The 27,076-nt window shown below is 31.4% G+C and overlaps 3 protein-coding genes across 5 annotated transcripts in view; 2 read left to right on the top strand and 1 right to left on the bottom strand.

Moving 5' to 3' along the window:
• The first annotated feature begins 223 nt into the window (after window positions 1-223).
• On the top strand, window positions 224-26,462 carry LOC130441970 (YLP motif-containing protein 1-like). Of its 2 annotated transcripts, XM_056775906.1 has the most exons (13): window positions 224-357; window positions 410-458; window positions 14,121-14,174; window positions 14,229-14,462; window positions 14,516-16,742; window positions 18,831-19,002; window positions 19,804-20,000; window positions 20,099-20,391; window positions 20,509-20,790; window positions 21,139-21,363; window positions 22,291-22,342; window positions 25,289-25,401; window positions 25,906-26,462. In XM_056775906.1, exons 4-13 carry the CDS (start codon window positions 14,238-14,240, stop codon window positions 26,068-26,070), a joined length of 3,951 nt encoding a protein of 1,316 aa, XP_056631884.1. In that variant the 5' UTR covers window positions 224-357; window positions 410-458; window positions 14,121-14,174; window positions 14,229-14,237; the 3' UTR covers window positions 26,071-26,462. The 2 variants fall into 2 exon arrangements, with proteins under 2 accessions (XP_056631884.1, XP_056631885.1); XM_056775907.1 differs by lacking the exon at window positions 22,291-22,342 and having other exon boundaries at window positions 233-357; window positions 25,906-26,042.
• Window positions 5,674-7,335, top strand: LOC130441770 (DET1 homolog). Its single transcript, XM_056775556.1, has one exon. The coding sequence runs from the start codon at window positions 5,674-5,676 to the stop codon at window positions 7,333-7,335; it is 1,662 nt and encodes a 553-aa protein (XP_056631534.1).
• The window catches only part of LOC130441972 (protein angel homolog 2), a 7,248-nt gene continuing 6,287 nt past the window's right edge, over window positions 26,116-27,076 (bottom strand). For both annotated transcript variants that reach the window (XM_056775909.1, XM_056775910.1), the window contains one exon: window positions 26,116-26,465. In XM_056775909.1, coding sequence (XP_056631887.1) covers window positions 26,309-26,465 — 157 coding nt within the window. In that variant the 3' untranslated portion in view covers window positions 26,116-26,308. The remainder of the gene's footprint in view (window positions 26,466-27,076) is intronic.

Below are 27,076 nucleotides of genomic sequence, written 5' to 3'. Positions count from 1 at the left end.
ACTCCTTAAACTATATTTGTGATTTATTAATTGTCACATTATAAATGAGAATATTCCTATTACACTTCTTAAAAGAATTTAGAACCTCAAATATGAACTAATATTAAGACTAAATTAAGACATCACTGCTTTTTAAATAGCGCACAGTGTTATCTGTCACTCCTGTTTTCGGGGTACCAGCAGAACATACCAAAGGTATGTTCTATGGGGGCACCTGTATTTTAAACGTTCTGTGGTATAGAGTGAATTGATTTTCATCAAAAGCATCATAAAATAATTGGCGTTATATTGAATGATAATTTATAATGATGTTAATATTTGTAGCGAAAGCGTTTGCCAACATGGGTGATTGATTAGGTTTGTAATATTAAATTTTTTTTTTATAACTAACTGATTATGTTTATTTTAGGGCATCTTAAATATTACAAATATTAGTGATAGTTGCAGCAATTATAAAGGTATGTATCTTCGTATTAAATTTATATATCTATCATGAAATAATTGAATTGTTACCGTAAATACACATTTTTGCTTAAAATAATATAATATACATAACCATTGATGATCCCGACTTTAATTTTTAATTGACATTTATAATTGAAAAAATAGATAATTATATATTTTATGATAAATATTAATTTGAATATGTGCAAATTTGTTGATACGAGGGTCTATACATGATACATATCAAATGCTGAATCTGTACTTTCTTCAATGTATTTGAAAATATTTATAATGTTCCCCAGAAGCTAACAAACAGATACATATACATATAAATAACAACATTTTTACTAATACTTAAAATGTAAACTTAATTGCAAGTCCTCTATTCAGTAGACTTATGAGAAGTTTGAAATGACCCCATAGATCCAATTTATTTATCAGGATCAGGATTGATTATGTATAATTACTATATTGGTAAAACCTAGTGAAAAGTTATATTGAGTTGAAATATTGTAGGTAATTTAATTTAAAGCTTGGATTTTGGTTTCATACCACAATATTCTACTGTTTTATCGTTTATTGGTAACAATATAGTCATTCGCCTTTTACTAAAGATAGTGTTAATAGATGGTGGCTCTAAAATTTATTTACATGAAATTTGTATAAAAATGTTTTTTCTATATGTAAAGGAGAAATAGACTATGTGAATTGTTATAGTATTATTATTTTTAAATGTTTTATACTCAACATTAGATATTGATTTTGTATGTATGTATATGAACTTATAACAAATATAGTACAAAAACTTCTTTACACATAATTTTATATCTTAAATTAACTACAGACAAGTTTCCTCTATTGAAATTATAATCATTGCAACTGAATTGAGTTAAATGATAGTGGTGTAAACTATTGGCAGAACTACCTTAAGGGACAATGGTTTATGTGTATGGTGTATGTGATGTTTTTGAAGAATATTATTTTATATTTTTGTTTTGTGTGCTATTTGGATTATTGAACTATTTTAGAAAATAATATTGAGAATCCATTAGCATTGTTGAGTTGATTTTGGGGGAAATATCTGTCAGCTTTATGATAATTATTTGGATATTCTATATAAATTTGTGTAGAAAACGAGACTAGAAATGTTTTTGCATTGGTTTTAATGTGGTAATAACAAAAAAAAATTAAAACATAGGGTGCACAAAAATTAAAGAAAAAATTGTCATAGCTTTTATTTTATATATAACCTACTTTAGTAGGTTTGCTCTTTTTGTTTATAACCTTTACTCTACGCCTCATCAGTTACATCATCTGGTGGAAAAACGACAGAAAACATTTTATGGAGGAGTTCTTTATGAAGAGCTCCCTGTTTTATCTGCTTATTATTTTATAAATAAAAGAGTTCCTTAACAATTATGTTTATATATATTTTTGATTGCTACATCATAACTTGAAGTGTGTTGTCTATAAAAAATTATTTTCTTTCTTATATTTACTGCCTATAAGTATTATCAGTATTTAATTTGATAAAAGATAAGCATCAACACAGACGTTACATAGAAATATGTCAAATCATAACTGTCAATTTGAGTCTCAAATAAAGTCACTGTTGACGCGCGTTTTACCATCTTCAGTGATCTTTGGTCAGACAGTGTATGAAAGTTGGTGTAGAGGTAGTAAGCTTTGTGATCAGTATGAATATCAACAACTTTTCCTCAATTGCAGATAGTTCAGTTTCCATGCTAATTTATAGACAGATATTTTCAAAAAGTTGTCCTTTGGATAACAACAAAACCCATTTATATGAGTGAAAGATAGTGGATTACCACAATATATGACATCCTTGATTGTAATAACACTAATTTTTGAGAGAGAAATAACTTAGAAAAATCCTAGTTTCAACTAGCTAGGGTACCTGATTTAGTTCAGGATAGGTTGTAGTTGAAATGAAATGATAAACTTGTTTGTCCTTCATCTATGAGTGTGGCAGCAATGGATACTGGATCTTATGTCTTCAGAAGCTTGATTTTTGGGTTACAATGGGCAGCAGTTCTATTTATGAGGGATAGAAGGCTACTAAACCATGTACTTTCTTGATTGTACCGATTCACTTTTAATTTTTAGATAAATTATTATTACAGTATAAAATTTTATTTGAAATCGTACTTATTTCGGCAGATATATCTTTATATTCAAACGAAACTTTTAGTTTCAAAGTATGGCGAAATTTCCTGTTTTTATATTTGTAAAGATGCTGTTGTAAAAACGGAAGCTTCTTATGGATGGTATATAAATGGCTACCATTCCATATATGTAGTTCTTCTATTTATAATTTTAGATTAAAAACGCATATATTGAAGAACATTATCAATTTTCTTAGAATATTATTAAAAACTGAACACCGTAATGGAAAAAAATTAATTTTATATTATTTATTGTATTATTTCTTATATAAACAAGTAACAAATTGTTAAATTTTTGTAACTTTACAAAGAAAACATGAAGAAAGGGAATCCTAACCTAAAAAATTTTTAATAATTTGTAAAAATTGTTCAAATTATGATATTCAATAATTTTTTTTTCAGTTTGTTTTTGTATGTACTTTCCGAAAATACGACATAAAAAGGTTTCAGGTACAATTTTCGGGGACAAATCGGGAAATTCATAGTTTTTGGATTTCTTATTGACCAAAAGAAGGTGGAAATTGTGGTATTCAAACTGATGATCTTGAATGCACCGAAAAAATAGAAAAAGAAAATTATTGAAAATATTAGTTTTTTAATATTTTCAAATAATATTAATTTAATCCCGATCTATAGTGTTGAGTGCGTTTATTTTCTGAAATTACCATGTTTAAGTGACTATCATCGTTTAGTAATGGTGATTTATCGAAAAACTTAGGGTTTTTACCAAATGTAAGCATAATGGTCACTGGTGACCAGTTAAAGGCTTATAAGTCATTATAAGTTTACAAATATTATGAAGCTGGATTTGTGCAAAATGTGTGTGATGTATTCTTTGTTGTTGTTGGCAAGGTGAGATATTTTTCACAAGATTAGTTGCAGTTAATACTGACGGTTTTAAAATGCAACGAAACGATCACATTAATACATATAGGCCTATATTATAACTGCTTAAATTAGTCAGCAATAGAGTGCAAAAGAAATTCATAATTATCTAAACAACACAATATTTTGCTAAATCCATTAAAATTAAAATTAAAACCTTTTATAATTAGGCATTATTTTTTTTTAATGCATATTTGATTGAGAAGTATATTAATTTATTATATGTATTATCATAATTTTATGCTAAATACTAACTAATTTTAGTCGTTTTGTTTTTCCGTTTTACGGTAAGTAAATCTACAAAACCCTCAATCTGGCCTAAAGTGCCTTTAAGCCACAAAATATACAATTATTCCATCTACCTGAAAACAGTCTTCTCTGCAATCTTAAAACACTTTTCAAAGTACCAAAGCAATCAATTTTATATAGAAAAATTTTGTTAAAAACTCGTCCCCAACATGACTAGTTATAATTGACTTCTAAGATGTGACCAAGTCGCTGCTTTTTTGGTTTTTTTTATATTAGTTTTGATCATAGCAAGCAATTTGTTTACATTGTTTCTTTTAACATCATTTTTAGGAAGGTCTATCTATTTATTTATATTGTTTCTTTATTTTCTAGAATTTTTGAGACTTCGTTTGGATATATAAACGAGTTTGTTTAGCTCAGTTAATTTAGTTTATAATAAATAGTCATAGTGAACAGAATTAAATAGAAAAGTAACCGAAGAATTTAAATTAATTATGTGAATTAATTAAGTGTAGTGTAAAGTGTTTAAATAAATTAAGAACGTGAGAGACAGTGTTTATAAATTTACCCCACGAGGGTAAATATATGGGAAAAATATTATATTATTTTTATAAATCTGCATTATTTAAAAAGAAATCGCTTAAAATTTCTTCCCTCTCCAACTCTCGTATCCAACATTTACATCGTTCTTTGCTAATGCTATAATTTCTTCTCCTTTTTGTGAGCTTTTGGGAAAAAAATGGACTTGGCTCCTGTTATCCTTTTTAGAGCAACCCACGACTGCACAAAAACCGGTATTTTTACATAAATCCATATTTCAAATCTCTCTTTTCAGGTTGTTTAGTATATGGTTAATATGTGTTCGCCCCACGCGGAAAATGGCGTCAACTCAAAATGACCTATTGTGAATTTAGGTTACGTAACCTAACCGTACTTAACTTTACATTAAAAATTGAGTTTTATTACTCTCTCACGACAATATCAGCCCCCTACTATAATAATATAATGTACTGTTATACTTAAAACCATACTTTAATTTCATTATTTGAATTATGAAACCTTAAATTTAATAATCGTTTCGTAGATGCGTATATTTACTATGATACAGGGTGTTTGTATATTCGACCGACAACGCTCTACCACAGAGAGATCTCAATAAATGATTCATTTTTATATAGGAATACGAACCCTTACGGTGCCTAGTTGTTGAGATATAGGGTGTTCAATATTTTAAATCAAAATCAAGAATTTTCCATAAATCAAGAACGCCTTTAAATTTTTTTTTCAAATTTGGTGACCAATATGCTCCTTAATAAAGTAATATTTTGACATAAACAAACTTTAAACAGTGGCGCGCTGTCAAGGCTAGTTGTCACTTATCCCCCGTTCATTTTAGCTCCATAGAAGGTTATTAGTTTCTCAACTAAAAATAATCAGGCAATTTAAAACAAAATTAAAAAATAATTTGCTACAGTGGCGTATAAAATAGGAGGATGAAAGTGACAACTAGAACAATTTTTCCAAAGTTTGTTTATGTCAAAATATTACTTTATTAAGGAGCATATTGGTCACCAAATTTGGGGAAAAAAATTTAAAGGCGTTCTTGATTTATGGCAAATTTTTGATTTAAAATGTTGAACATCCTATATCTCAATAACTAGGCCCCGTAACGGTTCGTATTCCTATATAAAAATGAATCGTTTATTGAGATCTCTCTGTGGTAGAGCGTTGTCGGTCGAATATAGAAACACCCTGTATAAATGAGTGGATATGATTGTGATATGTGATTCATTGAAAATATTTAATTTATTTAATATGATGGTGTACGTTATCGGAAAAGTACATTGAAACTATTTTATTCCAGATAAATTTTAAACTTAATTAAACAACGTAGCAAGAGGATGTCGTAATGGATCTTTTTCCCAAGCAGAAAAAAATATCTCCGCAAAATATTGTACTCCGTTTAGATCGCAGACAAATATACGCGTACAAATATCCGGGGACGCACTTTCATACAGCGAGACAATTTTATCAAAACGTTTTTCCTAATTTCACCGTCATCAACATTGAAAAACCGCCATGTTTTTTGAGAAAATTTAGTCCGGACGGCAAATATTTCATAGCGTTCTCCGCCGATCAGACTTGCTTAGAAATTTATTTTTATCGCGGACCAGCCGCCGCCGCCGATTTACTTAAAAATTGCGAGGAAAAAGAAGACGAACGTCTTCGATACGAAGTTAAAAGCAAGATGTTCGAAAAATTTTTCACTTTGAAAAATCGCGTAGTCGTATCGAAAGGTTCGGAGCAACTTAACAGAGAGTGCAGTTTATTTACCGAGGACGGTAGATACGTTATTATTGGATCGGCTTCTTTTATACCCGAAGAAATAAGACCGCACTTTTATGAAATTTATACCAGCAACGAATCGGTAACGCCTAATTTACAATCACCTTTAGAAGATTACACCCTTTATTTGGTCGATTTACAGTTAGGTAAACTTTGCGATACTAGAAAATTTAAAGTGGACAAAATATTTTTGTCGCACAATCAAGGTTTGTACCTTTATAAAGACACTTTGGCAGTTCTGTCGGTGCAGCATCAGCTGATATACATTTTCCAGATATTAGACGGGATGTTTGTGGATATTAAGAAAATAGGAAGATTTTGCTACGAAGACGATTCCTATATATACAATTCAGTGTTTCCTTACGAAAGGGCATTCAGAGAGACTTGTATCAATTCTCTAAAACATAGGTTACTTACTTTTTTGTATAAACGTGCGGCCGCCTTAAGTGCTAGAAATAATAACCCGACCGAGTTGAGAAAATTCTATCATTATTTCGGAAATTTCGTTTCGTTGAAGATGTGGAAGATGCAGCTTCTAAATGAAAATACGCTGTTCATAAAATACGCGAGCGAAGATGTGGTCACCTTAAAATCAACAGACGTCAATAGTCAACCGCAGTTTTTAGCTGTTTACGATATAAAATCCAGCAACATTTTAGCTGTATACGAAAATTCGTCTAAAGAACTTTTAAATCTGTTCGAAAACTTCGGCGATTTGTTTCGAAATGCTAATATTTATAACGAAACTCCATTCACTTGTAGTCCTTCGAATAATTTGTTCGCTAGATTACTTCAAAAACGTTTCAAACAAACGATAATAAACGCCAAATTTGGCGGAAAAACTGAAGCTATTAAAAGACTTTTAGCTCAATTACCGATAAGCGCTCAATCTTATAGTTGTTCCCCTTATTTAGATTTATCCTTATTCAGTTACGACGAAAAATGGGTGTCTGTAATGGAACGCCCTAAAGCTTGCGGCGAACACCCCATCAGGTTTTATTCTAGAGATTCCGGATTTTTGCGGTTCAAAATATGCGCCGGTGTTTTACGATCTACGACTCCTAGTGTGAGAAAATTGGTAGCTTTCACTTTTCATCCTACCGATCCTTTCGCTATATCGGTTCAACGAGCAAATGCTGAATATATTGTTAATTTTCATATACGACATGATTGTACTTCGGTCGATGAAGATGGAGAAAGTCAATATCTGTTGAATTTTCTTTAGAATTATAAAATGTGTTTACGGCTAGGAGAAACGACTCTTATGGGATATTAGTTTCATTTTGGAGAGGGGGGCTATTTTTAGGATGTCACTGTTCTCATAATTGATTAATACATATCATTTCCTGGATATCTACATCTTTCACTTCTTCTTCCAAGACTATGTTCTGTTTTTCTACCCCTCTCCACCTCTCGTATGATTTAACTTATACCTTACCAACAGAAGTGATACAACGATGTCATCGTGTAAGCCAATAAAATATGGAGTGCCCCGAGGCTCAGTATTAGGCCCTATTTTTTTTTCTTCTGTTTATAAAAATGAAATATGTCTATTTGAAAACGACACTAGTTTCTCTTGGAGCAAAACAGCACCTCATCATCGGAACATTGAGGTCGTTGAATCTGTAAAATTCTTATGGCTGGTTGTGGAAAATTCCTTAATATGGGATTTACATATTGCCGCCTTATCTCCTCCTGTTTTGCGTTGAAATCAGTTTCCAAAGAACTTGAACTTATCCACCTCCTCAACAGTTTATTATGCCCTCATTGAGTCGCATCTCCGATATGCCCTTCCCTTCTGGGGTACGTGTAGTGCGACTCAATTTGAGCGAATCTTCAAACTACAAAAGAGAGCTGATAGATATTTACTCGGGCTAAACAGAAGGGCTCACTGCAGCGATTTCTTTAAAATTTCAGAAAGGTCGTTGCCTGGCTATCCATTTAGGAACGCGGAGCACGACCTACTCCACGTTGTGAATTAGTTGAGGGCTCAATATTTTACAATACAAAAAAATGCATAATCACTTGCGAATAATTTGTGGGCATATTTACTGGAAAGTGCCTTCTACTCTGTAAACGATTCTAATAATATTTATTTCCGGACATGCTGCAAACTTGTTCAATTTTTGTTTTGGACTAAATACTAATTATTAACTATTACTATGACCAATAATTTTGTTACTCGTTGTGAATATTGAAATTTTATTTTATTTGTAACATTAGTCTTGTTATTTCTGGCTCATATGTTAATCTCCTTGTTGTGTCTAAGCGTTTTACCTACAACTTAACGCTTGACATTTGTGAAGTTGAAGCTGTTTTCCTCTTTATCTGTATTATCTATGTGTGTCATATTGCTATAGTCCGAGACGGCTTCAGAAAGCGTTTGATCTGTTAGGTTTACTTAAATTGAGTTATTTCAATTGACGAAACTCGGGTAAAAGATATTTTTCTACGAAATGCGATACGTTTTTATTATCAAGAGGAACTGCCTTTTCGTGTAATTAATAGATCCATTTCAAAAAGCCGAGAGTACTAAATCTCGCCAAATTAGCGTGTTTTTATTATGATTTTATGATTCTAAACCAGCAGTTAGAGTTTACACCTTTTTAATCTCCAAACCTTATGTATATGACCTTATTGGTTAACAAAAAGGTTTTTGCTATCTTGGAAACACGTTTTTTGAATGAAGTCCATTGTATCGAGTGTAACTTTGTTTTTACCGAGACATATCGAATGTAAATTCACCCGGATTATGTTTGAAAATATTAAAATATTCGTTTAAACTTTTAATGCGAGCAAGATTAACAAATTGCAAATTTTTATATGTAATCTTTCGTATAAAATATTACAAACCTATCAGGTTGAAATATTTACCTCATTATCCAGCTCATATAGTTTTATTTGAAACGCCACAACTTTGTTTATATAGATAGATATTGAAACTTATCTATTGTGTCATATTTATATAAAATTTGGACATGTGACATCAGACACTTGGCCGTAGCTAAAGTCTCGTTAAATTAATTGTTGATCCAAGTTTTTAGCCCGAGTGCTCGTTGTGGCTCTACTCCTTTCCTAAATTGAGATTTCAGTAAACTGTATTTGCGGTCTTTAGCACGTGACCGAAGTGTTTCAACGGTTTCCAGTAATTTTTCCTGGTAATTGATACTTGACTCTTAGAATAAGAATATTTTATATTTATATTTTTACGAATCGTAATTAAGGTCCAACAAAACTTTGTAAATACCATTTTATGTTAAAAATAGACTTTTCGACATGAAGACATGAATTGCAAACGATAATTCGAACCTTTCGTTACCGTTCGACTCCCTCGAACTTATTTTATTTGAATGCCTTTTACATGGTCATTTCAGTGTTTCTTTTTATATAGTTGTTCGTTTTAGTCATTTTATTTATCGGCTTCTAGACTTTTTTCCTAGTCTGTGAATTTACTTTTTTAAACGTTGATCGATATTTTTTTGCTTTTAACTGTCCTTAACACTAACACCTTGAATAAAAACTTGATGTACGTGCTTAGAAGCAGGATTTTACTAAATTGAAACGAAACGGAACAATAGATTTAACCATCACGTTAGTTTCCCTTTTCCGTTTCAGTTTTACCATCAGTTTTTGCTTTTAAAGGGTCTTTTACACGGTCAGTTCAGTTTTGATTTCTATCTTAGCCGAACTGCCAGTTTGACTTAAGTAGATACTGTTAAGAAAATTAAAAAGGAAAGGGAGAACTTAGGAGGTTTCATTTTAGTTTAGTAGAATCCTGCGTCTAAACACATTCATCAACCCTTTCGTTAGTTTCCATTCAAGTTGTTATCTTATTTGTGAATTCATCGAATTGTACAAATCAAACCCTTTCTTGGGGTATAAGACGGACCCGAACGCTGACAAATGAACGGATCATATAAAAAGAAACACGGAAAACTGACACTGGAGACGGAAATACAAGCTGAAATGACCGTGTAAAAGACCCTTAACAAATAGGTTCGATTAAGACGAAAATGAAAAGAAATAACCGTGTAAAATGCCCTTTAAGATTATTTGGCCTTACACGTCACAATTGTAGAACGAAATCGAAATTTTATTACTAATGACAATCTGGAAGTATATACGAGTATGTTAACGTTTTGCACATATTTTATATTGTATTTATAAAAACTGAAAACTTGTGATAAAAAATCACTTGTTTCTTATTTACTTCTTAGTCCTCTGTATATGTTTTCTTGGTAATTTGTCTTGATTTTAGATATGTATTAAACAGATAAACAATTGACGTTTCGACCTATTTTGGTCTTTGTCAAAATATATATTTTTATAGGTCTTTATTGAAATATATATTTTACTTTATAGATCTTTATCAAAATGTATATTTTAATAGGACTTTATTGAAATATATATTTTGATGGGACTTTATTGAAATATATATTTTAATTTATCAAAATATAAATTTTGATAGGAATTTATTAAAATATGTATTTTGAAAGGTGTTCATTAAAATATATATATTTTGATAGATCTTTATTGAAATATATATTTAGATATGTATTAAATAGATAAACAATTCCTTTATCTGTTTCAACCTATTCTGGTCTTTATCAAAATATATATTTTGATAGGACTTTATTGGAATATATATTCATTTTTATAGGTCTTTATCAAAATATATATTTTGATGGGACTTTATTGAAATATATATTTTGAAAGGACTTTATTGAAATATATATTTTGATAGAGTTTTGTTGAAATATATATTTAGAGAGGTCTTTATTGAAATATATATTTTGAAAGGTCTTTATTAGAATTTATATTTTGAAAGGTCTTTATTATAATATATATTTTGATAGAATTTTGTTGAAATATATATTTAGAGAGGTCTTTATTGAAATATATATTTTGAAAGGTCTTTATTATAATATATATTTTGATAGAACTTTGTTGAAATATATATTTAGAGAGGTCTTTATTGAAATATATATTTTGAAAGGTCTTTATTATAATGTATATTTTGATAGAACTTTGTTGAAATATATATTTAGAGAGGTCTTTATTAAAATATATATTTTGAAAGGTCTTTATTAGAATATATATTTTGATAGATGGAAACTTTAATTTTTTACCTGTTTTTTGCAACTAATTTTCTATCAAAACATACCTAAAATCGAGACAATTTATCAAATAGTTATCAAAGAATTACTTGTTTGATATATATCATTCCAATATACAGAGTTGCGTGAAATTTTGGAATCAAATAATTACTATTCAACTTGTAACTTTAAAAAAATTTTGAATTGATATTAATACGAACAGAAATTTTTTAATCGATCCATTATCTCTAATCTTACCAACTTTTTTTTAAACACAGCTCCTGAAAAATGTAGTCTCACCATATCACTTTTTTCCTTTTTCTTATGAGGCTATTGAGAAAAATTTTTTAATATAAAATATTACTTTTTAATGTTGTAATCGACGATGTTATTGGCAGGATTCCAAGTAATGATAAAACCTAATGTCTGTAGGCTATTTTTAATTTGGAATGAGTTTTTATTAAAAAAGAGGCGAGCCTGGGTAGTGGGAATATTATTTTCTTTCTTTACCTTGTTTAAAACTGATTACGTAACCTATCAACATTCGATTTGTTTTCTAAAAATAAAAAAGGAAACAAGTATAAAATCTTACAATTAACTATATAAGTGAAAGGTACAAAGAATATGGTGTAATTAATTTTTCGATTCTTATAATAAGATGACTTAGCGTTTCGAAAAAAGTTTGGTAGAGCTGCAACTAAGGGTTACCCCAATACATCCAAATAAAAACAAGTGTTTCGATGTTTTTGTTTTTCAAATTACTGGTTGATTAGTACTTATTTAATTATTGATCTTCGCGCTCTGTAGTTTAAGTTAATTCAAATTGATATTTTTCAATTTGGATATAAAATTTTTACTTTCATAACTACTCATATAAATTGCCGAATACTTTTTATCTATTACCTGGTGAATAAATCCAATCATTTGTATGTTGAAAGTATATTTGTTATTATAAAAGTTTTTTATACTAGAAGTATTAAATTTTAAATATTATGTTACAGATCAACATTTTTATTTTTTTTTCTTTCATAATGCATAACTTATCCATTTTCTTCGTGGAATAGAACACAAACTGCAAATACTTTTTTACAGGAAAAGACTACAATACTCAAAAATATGTTTTTTATCTTGATTATATGCAAAAGGCCAAAGTATTTAGTTCAGTATTATTAAATTGACAATTTTTCATATATTGTCTTATAAACTTATTTCGTATTTAGTTTTTTTTTAACAAACATAGCTTTAAAATATTGTTTTCCCAATTTTTCTATTGAACATATAACATCACTCCACAAGTCGTGTGACTGACTCACAGATGGCATTGCCATTGTCAAATCCATATGACGTTTATGAAGTACCAACTTTCAAAAGACTATATGTCAAATGTTATGACATTTCGATTAGTCGGATAAAAGTGACATCCATTTAAGTTTTGTTATTTTCAAAACAATTTCGTGAGGTTATTTATCATAACTCGATAGAAAAAATACTGTACAAGCTCAGCAATGGCTTCAAAAGTGTTATCCGGACTCTGCTCGAAAAGAACCATTTGTTATTGGTTTGCTGAATTTAAACGTTGTAGTACAGACACCGATGATTGTGAACGTTCCGATCGTCCAAAGTGCTTGCCGCGTTTGTTTACTCACCGTCGATAAAAAACAACAACGCGATTCAAAGCAGTGTTTGACCATGTTTACATGGAATAAATCAGATTTTTTCGTGTCGATCTGTGACAATGGATGAAACATGGATCTACATCTTCATTCCGGAATGAAAAAGATCATCATCTGAGTGGATTGCAGCCGGTGAACCATGTTCAAAGCGTCCAAAGGCACAACAGTCAGCTCGGAAGGTTATGGCTTAAGTATTTTGGAATATGCATGGAATATTGTTAATCGACTGTTTCCAAAAGGGAGAGATAATCAGTAGCGAATACTACATTGAGTTGTTGGATCGTTTGAATGCATAAATCAAGGAAAAACGGACTCGTATGGTTAAATTGAACGAATTATACTTCGAATTGCGTCCTCATCCATCAAATAGTCCAAATCTGACCCCCAATTCAGCTCAAATGAAGAAGGAATTGCTGAAACTGCAGCCGCCTATTCTACCAGCATGGCATCGAGAAGTTAGAGAAGCGCTGGAATGAATGTATTGCTCTTGAAGGAGATTTTATTGATTAATAAAATCGATTTTTTTCTTAGTTAGTCACACGATTTATTGAGTGATGGTTTGTATTCACCAATATTCTCCTAAAATCCTATCGTAGCAGAAAAATTAACTGCTGCTTTTTACTTCAATACCTTTCTTTACTAAAAGGCGAATTGTGCAAGAAGGACAACATTATTTGCCTATTTTATGATCAAATTGATTGAATCAGAACATGTTTAATTATAAAAATATCCAATATCAATGTCAGTGTGTTCGACAGATCTTCGAACATACTATTCAGGTAGCATTGTATCTTTCTCTCCAATTTTAAGCTTTAAGCTGTATTTTTTTTAGATTTGCTTCTAGCAATAATCTATCAGAAATATCAATTTCTTTAGGACGTACCATTCTCTAAGATTTTAGAAAAAGTAAAAAGTTGTAGGGGTTCGAAGGTATGAAAGTGACGAAAGGATTTTTTTAATGCCTCAATGGGTAGGAGGTTACACCACCTACTCTCCATTTCATTGTTCACCTATCTGATGAACACCATGTATAAAAATCAACAATTTCTAATTACATGTAACTAGTGAACATGATTCGATATCCTTTTTCCTCCACACCCATATTTTATTTTAAACTAAAAGTTTATACTGTATAAATTTTGATACACATTTATATGTAATTAAATTTTTCTAATAAAAATTATTTCAATAGAAGTTGTAAGATCATTTAATTTTGGTAACGAAAACAAATTGTCTTTCAGTTTAGAAACAGATACTTTCAGAAGTAGATTCATTTTACCCTTTAAACTACACAGGTAAGATATTTCTTAATGTAATTGTGAATTTACTATACAACTTAAAAATTTTAGATATAGAATATGTCTTGGCCAACTTGGTCGGCAGCTGCAGCTCCCATACCTACTGCGGTAGCGGCGACGGTACCTTCTTCATTACTACCAACAGGTATTAATTCAACACCCACAGTTCTAGCTCCCATGGGCTACAGCCAAGATCAATGGGCTCAAGCTCAGCAACAGAATTGGCAACAATGGGCTCAATGGCAACAACAGTATCAACAATGGCATCAACAGTATGGAGCGGAGGTGAAAAACCTTTATATTATTATTAACGAATATAATGAATTAAATTTTTTTAGTATCAAAAATCTTTAAATGCAATGCAGGGAACGTTGCCAACAGCCGTCCAAGTTCACCCTCCTTTGCCAACTATTTCTGCAGCAACAGCCCCTCCCCTTCCTATTGACAATAAACCTCCTCTGCCTCCAGAAGAACCTCCTACACAGCTCGCAGGCTTTACTGCAATACCTCCAGGGTATGCAACCGCAACTCCGGCTATGATTTCTCAGACACCAGTGCAACCATTATATCAAGTACAACCAACACAAACTAGTTGGCAAAGTACTGCACAAAAAAGACCATATACTCAAGACAATGATTATACTGATTCTGCTAAAAGAATGATGGTGCAAAAACCACCGCCTGCTCAATGGCCGAATTATTCTCAACCGCCTCCTTCAACTTCAACAAGCCAGGTTCCTCCTCAGGCTACGGCCACTCAAAACGTTCCTCCTATTCAGTCTTCAACGCCGGCAAAACCCAACGTTGAAGAATTATCAGAAGCCGAGAAAAAATTCGATAAAGAATTCGCCGCTTGGGAAGCACAATTTAACAAATGGAGAGAACAAAATGCCAATCATCCTGACAAAACACAGTATAAAGAATATGAAAAAAAGTGGGAGTCGTGGAGAAATTCATTGTTAGAGAGGCGCGAACAGATGAGACGTAAAAGACTTGCTTTGTGTGGTCAAGTAACTACAACCGTAGCATCTCAGAAATCCGACACTCTTCAACAAGCATCAAGCAACACTTCTCAATTGTCTTCAACGGCGAAACCATCTCTTTTGGGTACATATCTTGGAGATAAATCAACACAACACCAAACAAATGATTTATACAACAAACTTCCTCCAAACCAAAACAACGAGCCTTTATCATTCAAAAACAAATCACCCTATCAGGATATCGATAATATACCAGAAAAAGAAGGGGAGGGTTTCTTAACTTCCACTTCTTCTGCGGAAGGAATTCCTGGATTAGATCTTGTCAAAGATGATGCTAAAGAAGATTTACCCGATAGATCAGAGAAAACTGAGGAAGAAGCTAGCACACAACCTAAAGGTCCAGATTTTGAGGCCATATCTAAGGGAATAAACTCCATTTTAGGTGATCAAAAACTTCTAAGTATGCTATCGATAGTATCTCAGAACGCACCTCCCGTAACTCATAGCAATAGTATTACTACAGAGAGCGTTTCAAATATTTCTAATTACGGACAGAATTACGGCGTCCCACCTCCCAATTTTCAACAGTATCCTCCAAGTTATAACGCACCTCCGCCAATATATGAAGGACAGAATACTGATTATTCAGGTCAAGAAATTACCAATAAAGATGATTATTATCCACAAAGGAACGATAAATTTAGTGAACCGCCTCCCGATATGAGAAGTTCTGGTCCCAGAATTTCACAAGATACTTTTAATCGTGGTGTCCAGAATGTACACGATATTTATGGAGGCGCTCCTCCAACTGCACAAGACAACTTTGGTTCAGGTTCACGCCATATACAAGATCGTTTCGGTTTCGGTGCACGGAACGTGCAGAATAATTTCGGCGGGCGAAATATTCAAGATAAAATTGGTTTTGGTGGCCGAAACGAACAAGAAAATTTCGATGGTAATAACGTTCAAGGTAATTTTGTCGCCGGTGGACGAAACGTACCAGATAATTTTGGATCCGGTACTGGAAATATTCCATCATTTGGGGCTAGGAATAGCAGTTTCGATAAGGGTAACGATAGATTAAATCGCAATAATCATTTTAACGATGGTTTTCAAGGAAGAAATGATAAATTTCACAATGAGAGATTCGGAAATAATGACGTCTTTAATAACAAACAAAATAACAATTTCACAGATAGAGAAAGATTTAATAACAAATACGGTCGATCTGGTAAATTCAATGATAATAAAGATTACGAAGATTATGATGAATATAATGAAGAAGAAGATTACGATAAATACAATGAGATGTTCAAAGATGACGATAATGAACCGTATAACAGTAACTATCAGCATAACCAACAAAATAGGTTCAAACCATTACCACCGCAAGCTAAAATCCCTTCTTTATTAGATATAACACCAAAACCTCCACAACGTCAACCGCAACCTAAGATTCCTTCCCTCATGGATATGACACCCGAACCTCCTCAGATCTGTAACGAAACATCCATGGTTGATGATGATGTCATTTTTGAACCAACAACTGTTATCGACTATGAACATTGCTCAAAAGCGGACCGTAAGTATTTCTATCGTATTAGAATTTTTTTCACGACTTAAAACCGAGAGCTCGTTTTAAGGCTTTTCTTTTATTGGTTTATCAATACTACTACCTTGTATCAATTCTTTTGTCTTGTCCCATTCTTACAATACGCTCAAAATATCATAGTGCCGCTTCTATGTTGAAATATTTTCCCGGAATGTGTTTGTTCTGATCTTGTTGCACCTCTTACTTTCTTCAAGTATGTTATCACCTTGCTTCTTAATTTCATTTTCTAGGATGTACCTTGTACTCCAAATCTCAGTGTTAAAAATAATTATAGGAAGTATGTATGTATGTTGTGGTTCATGGTGTCATAAACACTGCGACCCAAAGGTGCTTCCTACTCTTGTTGTGCCACTGAAAATGCTCAGTTTTTACAGTTGATTATTAATCCCATTCCTTTTAGGAAGTTCAGAATGTGGTATGGTTCCAGCTGTCAAAGATCTTCATCTTCTAATTAATTTGCTCACAGATGTATTATTGCTCTGGAATTCGGTTTCATCCTCTACGTAGCAGTTTCTGCTAAAACTAATGCCTTCAGGTGGTAATTGAGGCGGTAATGCTCCCTTGTTAGTGTACATAGATTATTTTATGTATACATTCAATGGATCTTGTTTAGGGGTATATTGGCTCTTTCTCTACCTTTTATTCCAGGGATTACTCTATTGTCCTATAGGTACTTGCATTTTTTTAAAAGTATTTTTGTTTATTGTTATTATTGCCGGCATGGTAGCGTGTGCTGTTATAATACAGTTATTATTTATTAGTTATGGATAAATAAAACACGAAGCATAATAATTTTAATTACTATAAAATATTAAAACAAGTTAAATTTGAATCTCACTTACATTAAACTGATCCTGGCAACAAAAATAATTACATCAACACCAACACTTTCAAGTTATTTTTTTTATATATTCGAGTTTTTTGGCATCATAAAAAAACTTAATCGGGTGTTTTAGTCGTGGTATTTTTATATCCTGGCACAAAACACGATCTATATAAGATTTTTCAGATTGATCAAAGTTTAATAATAACGCTTATTTTAGAAGAAGTCTCGCATTTACTTTGTATCATATGTCCAGTGTTTATTTTATACCTATGACGTCATGCAATATGGCGGCCTTACTGAAATGTTTAAACTACCCACGAAATTTTTTTTACTCTTATATGAGTAATAATTTTCTTAAAATTTGTACTTTTGTTTCCTCAGAATGTGATTATTTACGAATAAAGTATTTCTGTTACTCTTGTCCCGTTATCAGTTTTTTCACTTTTTGATTAGTCATGTTTGAATGTGATAACTAAATACAGGGTGCGGAAGTCAATCCTGCATTTTTGAAATGGCTGTGTTTTATAATTATGTACATGTTGACGAGGTTAAGGAGTGAAGAAGAACCTTAACATTTCTGAATACCGCTCTGCGTTCACGGTAACAGACTGCCACCTTTCATTTTCGAAAAAAAAATGGGCCTTTGATTCCCGATGAGGGCATGGCACTCCAAACTGTAACTTGGTTGAGTGGAGAAGTTGTTGATGAAGTTGATAAAGGCTTTGTTTACTCCAGTACCAGAAGTTTTATTTAATCACAAATCCCGAGAAATGAAATTGTGCATCCTCACTCATCCAGAGTTTGTGAACAAGTTCTTCATTTTCTTCAACGATACCCGACCAACCGGATAGCAAAATCGTTTCCATTCAATGCCAGACTGACCTCAAGATCCTTCGAATAGACCTGTAAAAGCGCCCTCACGCGTTCAAAATTCTCAAGAGTGTCAACGAATCTCGTACTGCCTTTTATGCTTATTTTTTCACAGATATATTCATAATTTTCACCCACAACTTGATTGAATTTGCACTAGGCACTCGATGATTGCTACTGGTTTGGTAAGACCCTTTCACAGCAAACCCTCGGTGTTGTTTTTACCACTGTTCCATGAAGAATGAACTGCTTTGAGGTGGGGAAAATAACTTTGACACTTCCAGCTTATCCACAGCCATTTCAAAAATGCAGCACTCTGTAGATTATGAAATGTTTTTACAAAATCATGTTGTATTTTTTAGTTGATCATTCGGTAACTATCGTACCAGTTCATATGTATGATTACAACCATAAACCTGTCAATTCTGTACCACATTCGGAGAGACCTAAGTGGTTGGCTGAAACAGTAAAATTTATTAGGGAATTTGATCCGTCTGTTTTGAGATATGAGAGACCACCACCCATCGAAGACAGGTATATATTGTAATGTAATAACATTATAGTTTTATTTTTACACTACTTACTATAAAATACTTTTGTATCTGCCTGGTTTATGATCATGATAGAAACATGTTAGTTTGGCGTTTTTCAAGGTCGTAGAATCCATTTATCCATGTCCTAGATGTAGTATTTCCTATTTTATCAATTTATTGAATTGGTATACTTCTGATTCGACTTTTCGGACCTGATTTATGAATTAAACGAAAGATTTTATCTAGAGGGTGAATGAGTGAAGAAATGCTAATAATTGTTGTTGGCGCTTGTATTTATTCAACGTTTGGGAATTGTCTCTTAACGCATATTAAGCAGAGAAAGGAATGGATCCGTTTTTTATTAAGTTAGGTTAGGTTTCCTTTTGCTTAGGTTATCTTAAACTTGGTTTATGCAGCCAAAATTAACATTAAACTAAACTCTTGGTGGTAATTTGTTGATTTATGCAGTATATTAAGGATAATTATAAATTACTGGTAAACCAATAGAAATACAAGTACCATTTCAGCGTCTTTCAGTTAGTAATTTAATTTGTTACTTCAATTTTTAATTTTGGCTGCAGAAAACAAGCTTTAATTTTTCGATAACTAGGGAAAGAGATTCTTGTAATTATTAAAAATCCAGTGCAAAAAGCAAATCCAATTATTGGTAAAACTGGGAGTACTAATTTCGGACATCTGGAATTTCGATAAATGGATTTTGCGACCTCGAAAACGCCAACCGTATAAACCGGGCAGATACCGTCTAATTTATCCAAAAATATATTAATATATTCAATTTAAGGTACCCAGCTCCTATTAGAGAAGAAATTCCTTATGATCGTTACGAAGATAGAGACAGATATAGAGGAAGAAAGAATCGACGTGATAGATCCTTTGAACGGGATAATAGAACCTCTAATGATAGGAAGAGATACAGATCGAGAGATAGAGCTAGAGACGATTTTGAAAATCGGCGAAAATACCCTGTAGACAAATTTGGTAAATTGACTTTTCTAATTAATAATATTTGGTTGACAGGCAATAATACAGTACGTCCCTTTCCAATAAATTTTTATACTTATATTCAATTTTTGTAGATGGTATTCATGATACATTACATAATAAAAATGTAGAAGAAATATCTGATTCGGAAATGGATTTCGAACAAAATGAACAAGGTAGACTTAATGACGAAATGGATAGTAGAAGAAGTCGGAGTCCTGAATTGAGTAATCCACCGAATCCTTCAGCTAGACAAGAAATAACTATGATAGAAGATATTATTAATGCCCCAGGTCGTTATAATCGACCTCCACGCATAGTTATAATATTGAGAGGACCACCCGGAAGTGGTAAAACATTCTTAGCTAAACAAATCAAAGATAAAGAGGTAAATTATTATTTTGGAATTAATTTTATTCATATTACACTTATCTTTACTCAACGTAGTCCTACTATTTAAAAATTCTTTCTTAAGAATGATATTTTCATTTATTTGATTTGTTAGGTCGAAAACGGTGGTTCTGCACCTCGTATTTTATCATTAGATGATTATTTCATGGTCGAACATGAAAAACAAGTTGTGGAAGACGGAAAAACTCAAATTGTGAAAGAGATGGTATATGAATATGAAGCAGACATGGAGGAATCATACAGACAGTCTTTTATGAAATCGTTCAAAAAAACTATTACAGATGGATATTTTACATTTATTGTTGTTGATAATGTTAATGATAAAGTGAAACATTTCGGAGAAATGTGGAGTTTTGCTAAACAAAACGGTTTTCAGGTTAGTCAATTTTTACAATATTTTCTGTTAATGTGAAATACTCGAGAGAATTATTTCTTTTTTAGCTTTTTTCATATCGGTTCATTTGAACTACTATGATCACAAGAAATTTTAAATATTTCCCGTTATGTATTATGTCGCTTAATATTCATTTTTTAATCACTAGAAATATTAATTGAAAAAAATGTTTCTCTACTTGTGTCTTATATCAATCATTGCACATTTAATATTAATTAAGGTGTTGGCAGAATTTTTTTAGAACTACATAAATATCCCATTAATTTTTATCTATTAGTTATAAATTTATTGGTTATAATATTAAACTGTCAACTTACACATATGTTTTAGGTTTACGTCTGTCAGATGGATTTGGATCCGGTTCAATGTACCAAGAGGAACATCCATAATAGAAGTGAAAAAGAAATAGAGGAAATAATATCTGCTTGGGAACCGACGCCCTCTCATCATCCTACAATAGATGCTACTGGATTATTGCAGAGCTCGATTACCGAAGTCGAAATGGAATTAGAAGAAGAAAAACATTCTAGTCTGGAGGAAACTAAAGATCCAGAGGTAAGGTTATGGAAATAACCGAAAAATAATTTTTCTTTTTTGGTTTTGTAGGTCTCGTTTTCTAGTATTGGTATGGTTACCGCCTGTTAACAACAAAAATTGGGGTAGATCAGTCGATCAATAAGCGAAAACTACAATTTAAAGATTAAATGTTTGAAAACAATATTTAACCATTAATACGAGGGGGATTTACGTTTAAGGAAAGCAACTTTCCTTTTATTAATTTGATGTCAAAGTTTGTGTATCGGTAGGCTAGGCCCTTTGTCCCATCAACTTATAAACTTAATTCATTATCCGGATAACTTCACGACTTCTAGAAATTTGTAGATAATTTTGATTCGTTTTGTTTTCTTTTCATTGTATTAGTTTAAAATTGACAGAAAGACTTGATTTTGACAGATGAGTAAATAAACTCGTCTTGAATATCTGTGATGTCAATATCAGCAGAATGCATAGTTATTTATAAATTAAAACATGTAACACTCACAAGGGATTTGCTTGATTGTTTCATTTTTCTGTTTCAAAAAGATTTTGTAAGATATTGAGCATCGGGTACGATTCACATAGCCATAGGTTACTGTTCTTTGGGGCAACCAATTTGAAGAATCAATTTGTTTCTGATCTTCTTTTATATTCAACCCCACCATGATACCTTTGGTATATCCTAAAATGTTTGATGGGATAATGAAAAAGTTTGAAATAATTTGTTCGCTTGCAGATATGTAGTAAACATATTTGGGAGTGATTTATATTTCCTTCGTTTGATCTGCTGATCTGTTACCCACTTCTATTTCAATAATTGTTTTATGGAATTCTAATGATATTTGTTTCACAGTGCTGGTGAATATTTTATAATATTGTTATTGAATTTTTTTATTTAAAAAACTTATTACACAACTGTTGCATTAAAAATTGAGTATCCTCTAGGACCAAGTAAGAAGCAAATGGGACAATTTCGACTGTTCTTATAATAATCTCGGTAAGTTTAATATTTGAATGTTAGATATTTGGGAAATCTGGTTATTTCGGGGCGTAAATTTATATATGTATCGAGTTTTATCTAACCATTCTTGCGCTAATTTTATGAACTGTTATACGAATTAATTCAGTGCAGCATTTTTTTCCAGAGGAATATTCAAATATTCATTATCTCTTGTTTGGTTACGTATTTTGAATTTGGAAAATTCCAATTTCATCTGTCCTTGTCCACCTTATGTTTAACTTGAACAGTTTTTTACTTATTGTTCACGATTTAAACCAATGACATTTATTTTTAGTATTTTTGGGTTACTATAATGGATATTTATGACGTTTAGTCAACCCCCTTGTTGCTTTGTTAATACTATATAATGATGGATTAAGAAATTATAATTTTTTACCATTTTAAATGTTATACATTAATAAGGCAATAGCAATTGCAAATAATATACATACGGTTCTTCGTTTTCTTAACATTTGGTTGTGATTTTATAGGTTCTCTGAACACTGTTTTAACTATTATAAGTTTAGGTAATTCTTGTAACCAAGTTTTAACATTTTTATAGGGTAAACAACTTCAAGAAATAATGCGAAGTACATTGGATTTTATTGTTGATTGTACCTGATATGTTTGATATTTATAAAGGATGTTTTGCACTGATACATGGTGTAAACTTCTGAACAGTTTCTTATATAGTTTTTTTATATCACAATGTAACTAATATCTGCTTCAATTGATAATCGATTATTATGAAAAAAAAAATTATACAGCATTGATTAATATTTCGTGGAACATAAGAAAATGGATGTAAAATCATCAACCATCTTAAAACTAATCTACCAGTGTGAATTTCAATAGGACGCCATGATAAATCATAATATTTTTAATTAATTATTTTTAATATTTATAAATGATATTGTTTTGAAATCAAATTCTAGTGTTTTCCTTTAAGTAGATGATTTGAAGCTGCCACTTATTTCAATCTGATATAGATTGTGATTGGTGCGATAAAAATGCATTTCTTCTCAACATTTTAAAGTTTAATACCTTATCTTTCACCAGAGAACTTAACCCTATTCATTTTGATTATCGCCTTTCTAATAATGTGCTTAAAAGATCTGCAATGCTTAAAGATCTTGGTGTTATATTTGATAGTAAATTAAAGTTTGTTGAGCATATTATCTTTGGTGGAACATTTAGAAACCTGGGTTTCGTACTGAGAACCTCTACGTAGTTAACCGAAGTTAGAACCGTATCTTTACTTTTTAATGTATTGGTTCTTCCAAAACTATAGCTACCAAACTCATATCATAAAAATAAATAATATTCATAGAAAGTGTGTTAAATATATGTGGTTTTGACAATATTTATCCAGGAAAACCTCAAAACACACTATTAGAACTCATTCACTACCTAGCGCCTAGATGTATGATATTCCTTCACAAAATTATGACGAATAAAATTGAATGCCTAGAATTGTTAGTTCTTTGAGAATATATATTCCTCGAGTTGCCACCAGGTCCCGTTGAAAACTGCATGCAATTTTTTTATTATCTTATAAGCGATTTTAATCGAATCAGAAATAATTTCTAACTACTACTAACTATCAAATTGCTTTAAAGTGATACTTATAGAATTTGCCCACCCCTGTCTCAGACTTTACCACATACCCGGATTATTTTTTACATCAATTTATAAATAAATATATATAAATCGCCCTCTAGTATCTGGGATGGTTTCAATGACACGCCCTCGCTCGTTCAAGTTTTTCATCTAAAGAATTATTTGTCCTAAATCAGCTTAGAATTGAAGACCTAGGAGCTCAAAGCTTTGGAAAGGTTTTCACTAGGTTAATAATGTACTGTGGTTGAGAATCCATCAGAATAGTGGGGGTTTATCATACTATCTCGCGAGGTTCTATTTAAAACACACTGGTAAATTGTAATTAAGCACGATTTTACTATTTCAGTTCTGTTTTGTGAAATTTTTTTCAATGCCTTGTAAAGGTACATAATAATATTCGCCTAATTGCCATTATTTGAAGGGTTCGTAGAATTTCTTGTGTATATGTGTACTTTTATCCCCACCTTTTTAGGTTCAATCGTTTTTCTAGTTATTAGACTCGATAATTTCAATAAAATTTATACTGTCATCGTTTGAACTGTTTTGTCTTGTTAATCTTCTAGTAAAATGATGTTTTAATACTTTGGAACAACATTGATTGAAGCATTCAAACAAGGCAGTTTATCATATCATGCTATTAAATTTTGCCCTTGAACTTCAAAATGTGAAACAACTTTTTTTCTCACCATTAGTTAGCACACTACTCCATTTACTTAATTTATAATAAATATCTGAATGAAAAATAACAATAAACAAAATAAAAACGATGTCAAAGAAAAGGTAGAGGAAAAGAGCCGAGGTATCTAAATACAGGAAAAGAGTTGGGGTAACTAAATAGAGGAAGAGATGGGTAACTAAATAGAGGAGAAGAGATGGGGTAACTAAATAGAGGAAAAGGGCTGGGGTAACTAAGTAGAGGAAATGAGCTAGGGTAATTAAATAGAAGAAAAGAACTGGGGTAACTAAATAGAAGAAGAGAGCTGGGGTAATTAAATAGAGGAAAGCCTATAAGAGCTATAAATACTGGACTGAAAAACAAAATACTGGAACGTGCAAACAATGAAAAAAAGACGGAAGCAACCAAGACCAACGATAAACAAATAAGAATTAATATACTACTATAGATTTATCCAATTTTCATAAGAATTAATATACTACTATAAATTTATCCAATTTTCATAAGAATTAATATACTACTATAGATTTATCCAATTTTCATAAGAATTGATAAAATATGATATAAAACAATTTTCTTAAGCAATTCGACATTTTCAATGCATGATAATCAGAGAAATTGTTATTCATTATTTTATTCTGTTGCAGCCAAGCTCGATGGACTCAACAAGCCGCTTCGAAGGTCGGGAACCATGGAAGAATACCTCCAAATGGAATCCGAATGGGAACCCCCGAAATCAACAAAACCGGGGAAGAAAAGGGTAGGTTAAATTACCTATCGACAATTAGAGTGACAGAAACAAAATATGTACTTGCTGAATAAATTCTCTGAATACCTTTACAAACAATTTATCCCATATAAAATAACAGAATCAAACATCATGTTTCCATAATGATCTTTATTAATGAGAATTATTCATTTGATAGTATTACAACACATTTGAGATTGTAAAAAATTTAATAATAAAACTTCACGATTTTACGGAAATCATAGTTTATACTTTTCAACTTGAAATTTTGTTTTTCTAAATTCATTTATTTTTTCTTCTTCCTACCGTACTTTGTTTTTATAGTAAATCCAAGAAAATTATTCAGAACATATAGCAATAGTCCAGAATATTCGATAACTGCTTAATCATATAGGCAAAGACCAAGTTGCAGGGAAAATAAGAATAATATGTATAGCCCTATTAGAGTATTTTAATATTACCACATTTATTCATAGAAGTAAACTTTGAGAATACTATAATGATCATTTTTTCTAGGTCCGGTGGGCTGATCTGGAGGAACAGAGGAACGTGGAAAAGATGAAAGCCATTGGATTTGTAGTGGGACATACTGACTGGGAGCGAATTATGGATCCAGAAGCAAGTAGGAAAGCTCTCACCCAAACAAAATATATTGAAAATGTTTCAAGATACAAATATTGATTTTTGTTCAATTTAATTTTTTTATATGATATGAATTATTAGACGTTAAATAATAAACGTTTATTTAGGATTTTTTTTGTAATTACAAATCAAAATGTAGTTGAATTATGACTTTATATCACCCATTTATAAAACAATTCTGAACAATTAAAATACAACAATAATATTAAAGGAAAATGTCGACAAATAACATATTTATGGGTAAGATAAGTTATCGTAACAACTTTTTAATTCGCTGTCAGAATTCCAGTTTAAACTTTGCTATTAAAGATAGGTGATCGGACCCCATAACATAATTTGGTATTCTGATCCCATTGAATTCTTCACGCGTTGGCAGCCTGTATCTTGAAAGAAGTTGTAATTTGCTCCCTGTTCTATTTTCAAATTTATCTTCGCTAAAAAAATATATAACTCTAAGTGGTCATGTACATGAACATATTGATGGGAGGTATGTAGAGCATAGATATTTTATAGTTACATACATTGCCCTGCAAAATTAAGACATAATTTATGCTAAAAAATATTTGCTAACTAAATTTTGTTACTGCCAATATTTGTAACTAAAATAAAGTTCTTTTTTAAGAGAAAATCTATTTACTTTTGTGAAAAATGCAAGTACCGATTTATTTTGAAATCATTTTATGGAGTCTTTAGGAACTTGATTAAAACTTGAAAATGAACTCCAATACTCCAATCTTCACCTAATTCTTAATTTTACTCTGGACTATTGTTGAATGGAGAATGCTTCTTACAAGTACAAATGACCCAAAGATACTATGATGCTCAATTGTCGATTTTCAGTTTTAGGTCGGAGTGTGGGTGTGTGAACGATACAAATCCGAACAAATTTTTGCGACTTCAAAAGCGAAGACAAAGATTAGTTACGTTTACTTTGCTTCACTAAGATTCTATGTGTCACTTGTAATAAGAAATAATCAAATTACTAAAGAGTTTCATTTGAGACTATTAACCCCAGCACACCAAAAAACACAGTACACTAGAACTC

Source organism: Diorhabda sublineata, chromosome 3 (assembly GCF_026230105.1).
Source record: "Diorhabda sublineata isolate icDioSubl1.1 chromosome 3, icDioSubl1.1, whole genome shotgun sequence".
In the NCBI taxonomy this organism is placed as follows: Eukaryota; Metazoa; Arthropoda; class Insecta; order Coleoptera; family Chrysomelidae; genus Diorhabda; species Diorhabda sublineata.
This window is presented reverse-complemented; position numbering and strand designations above follow the sequence as displayed.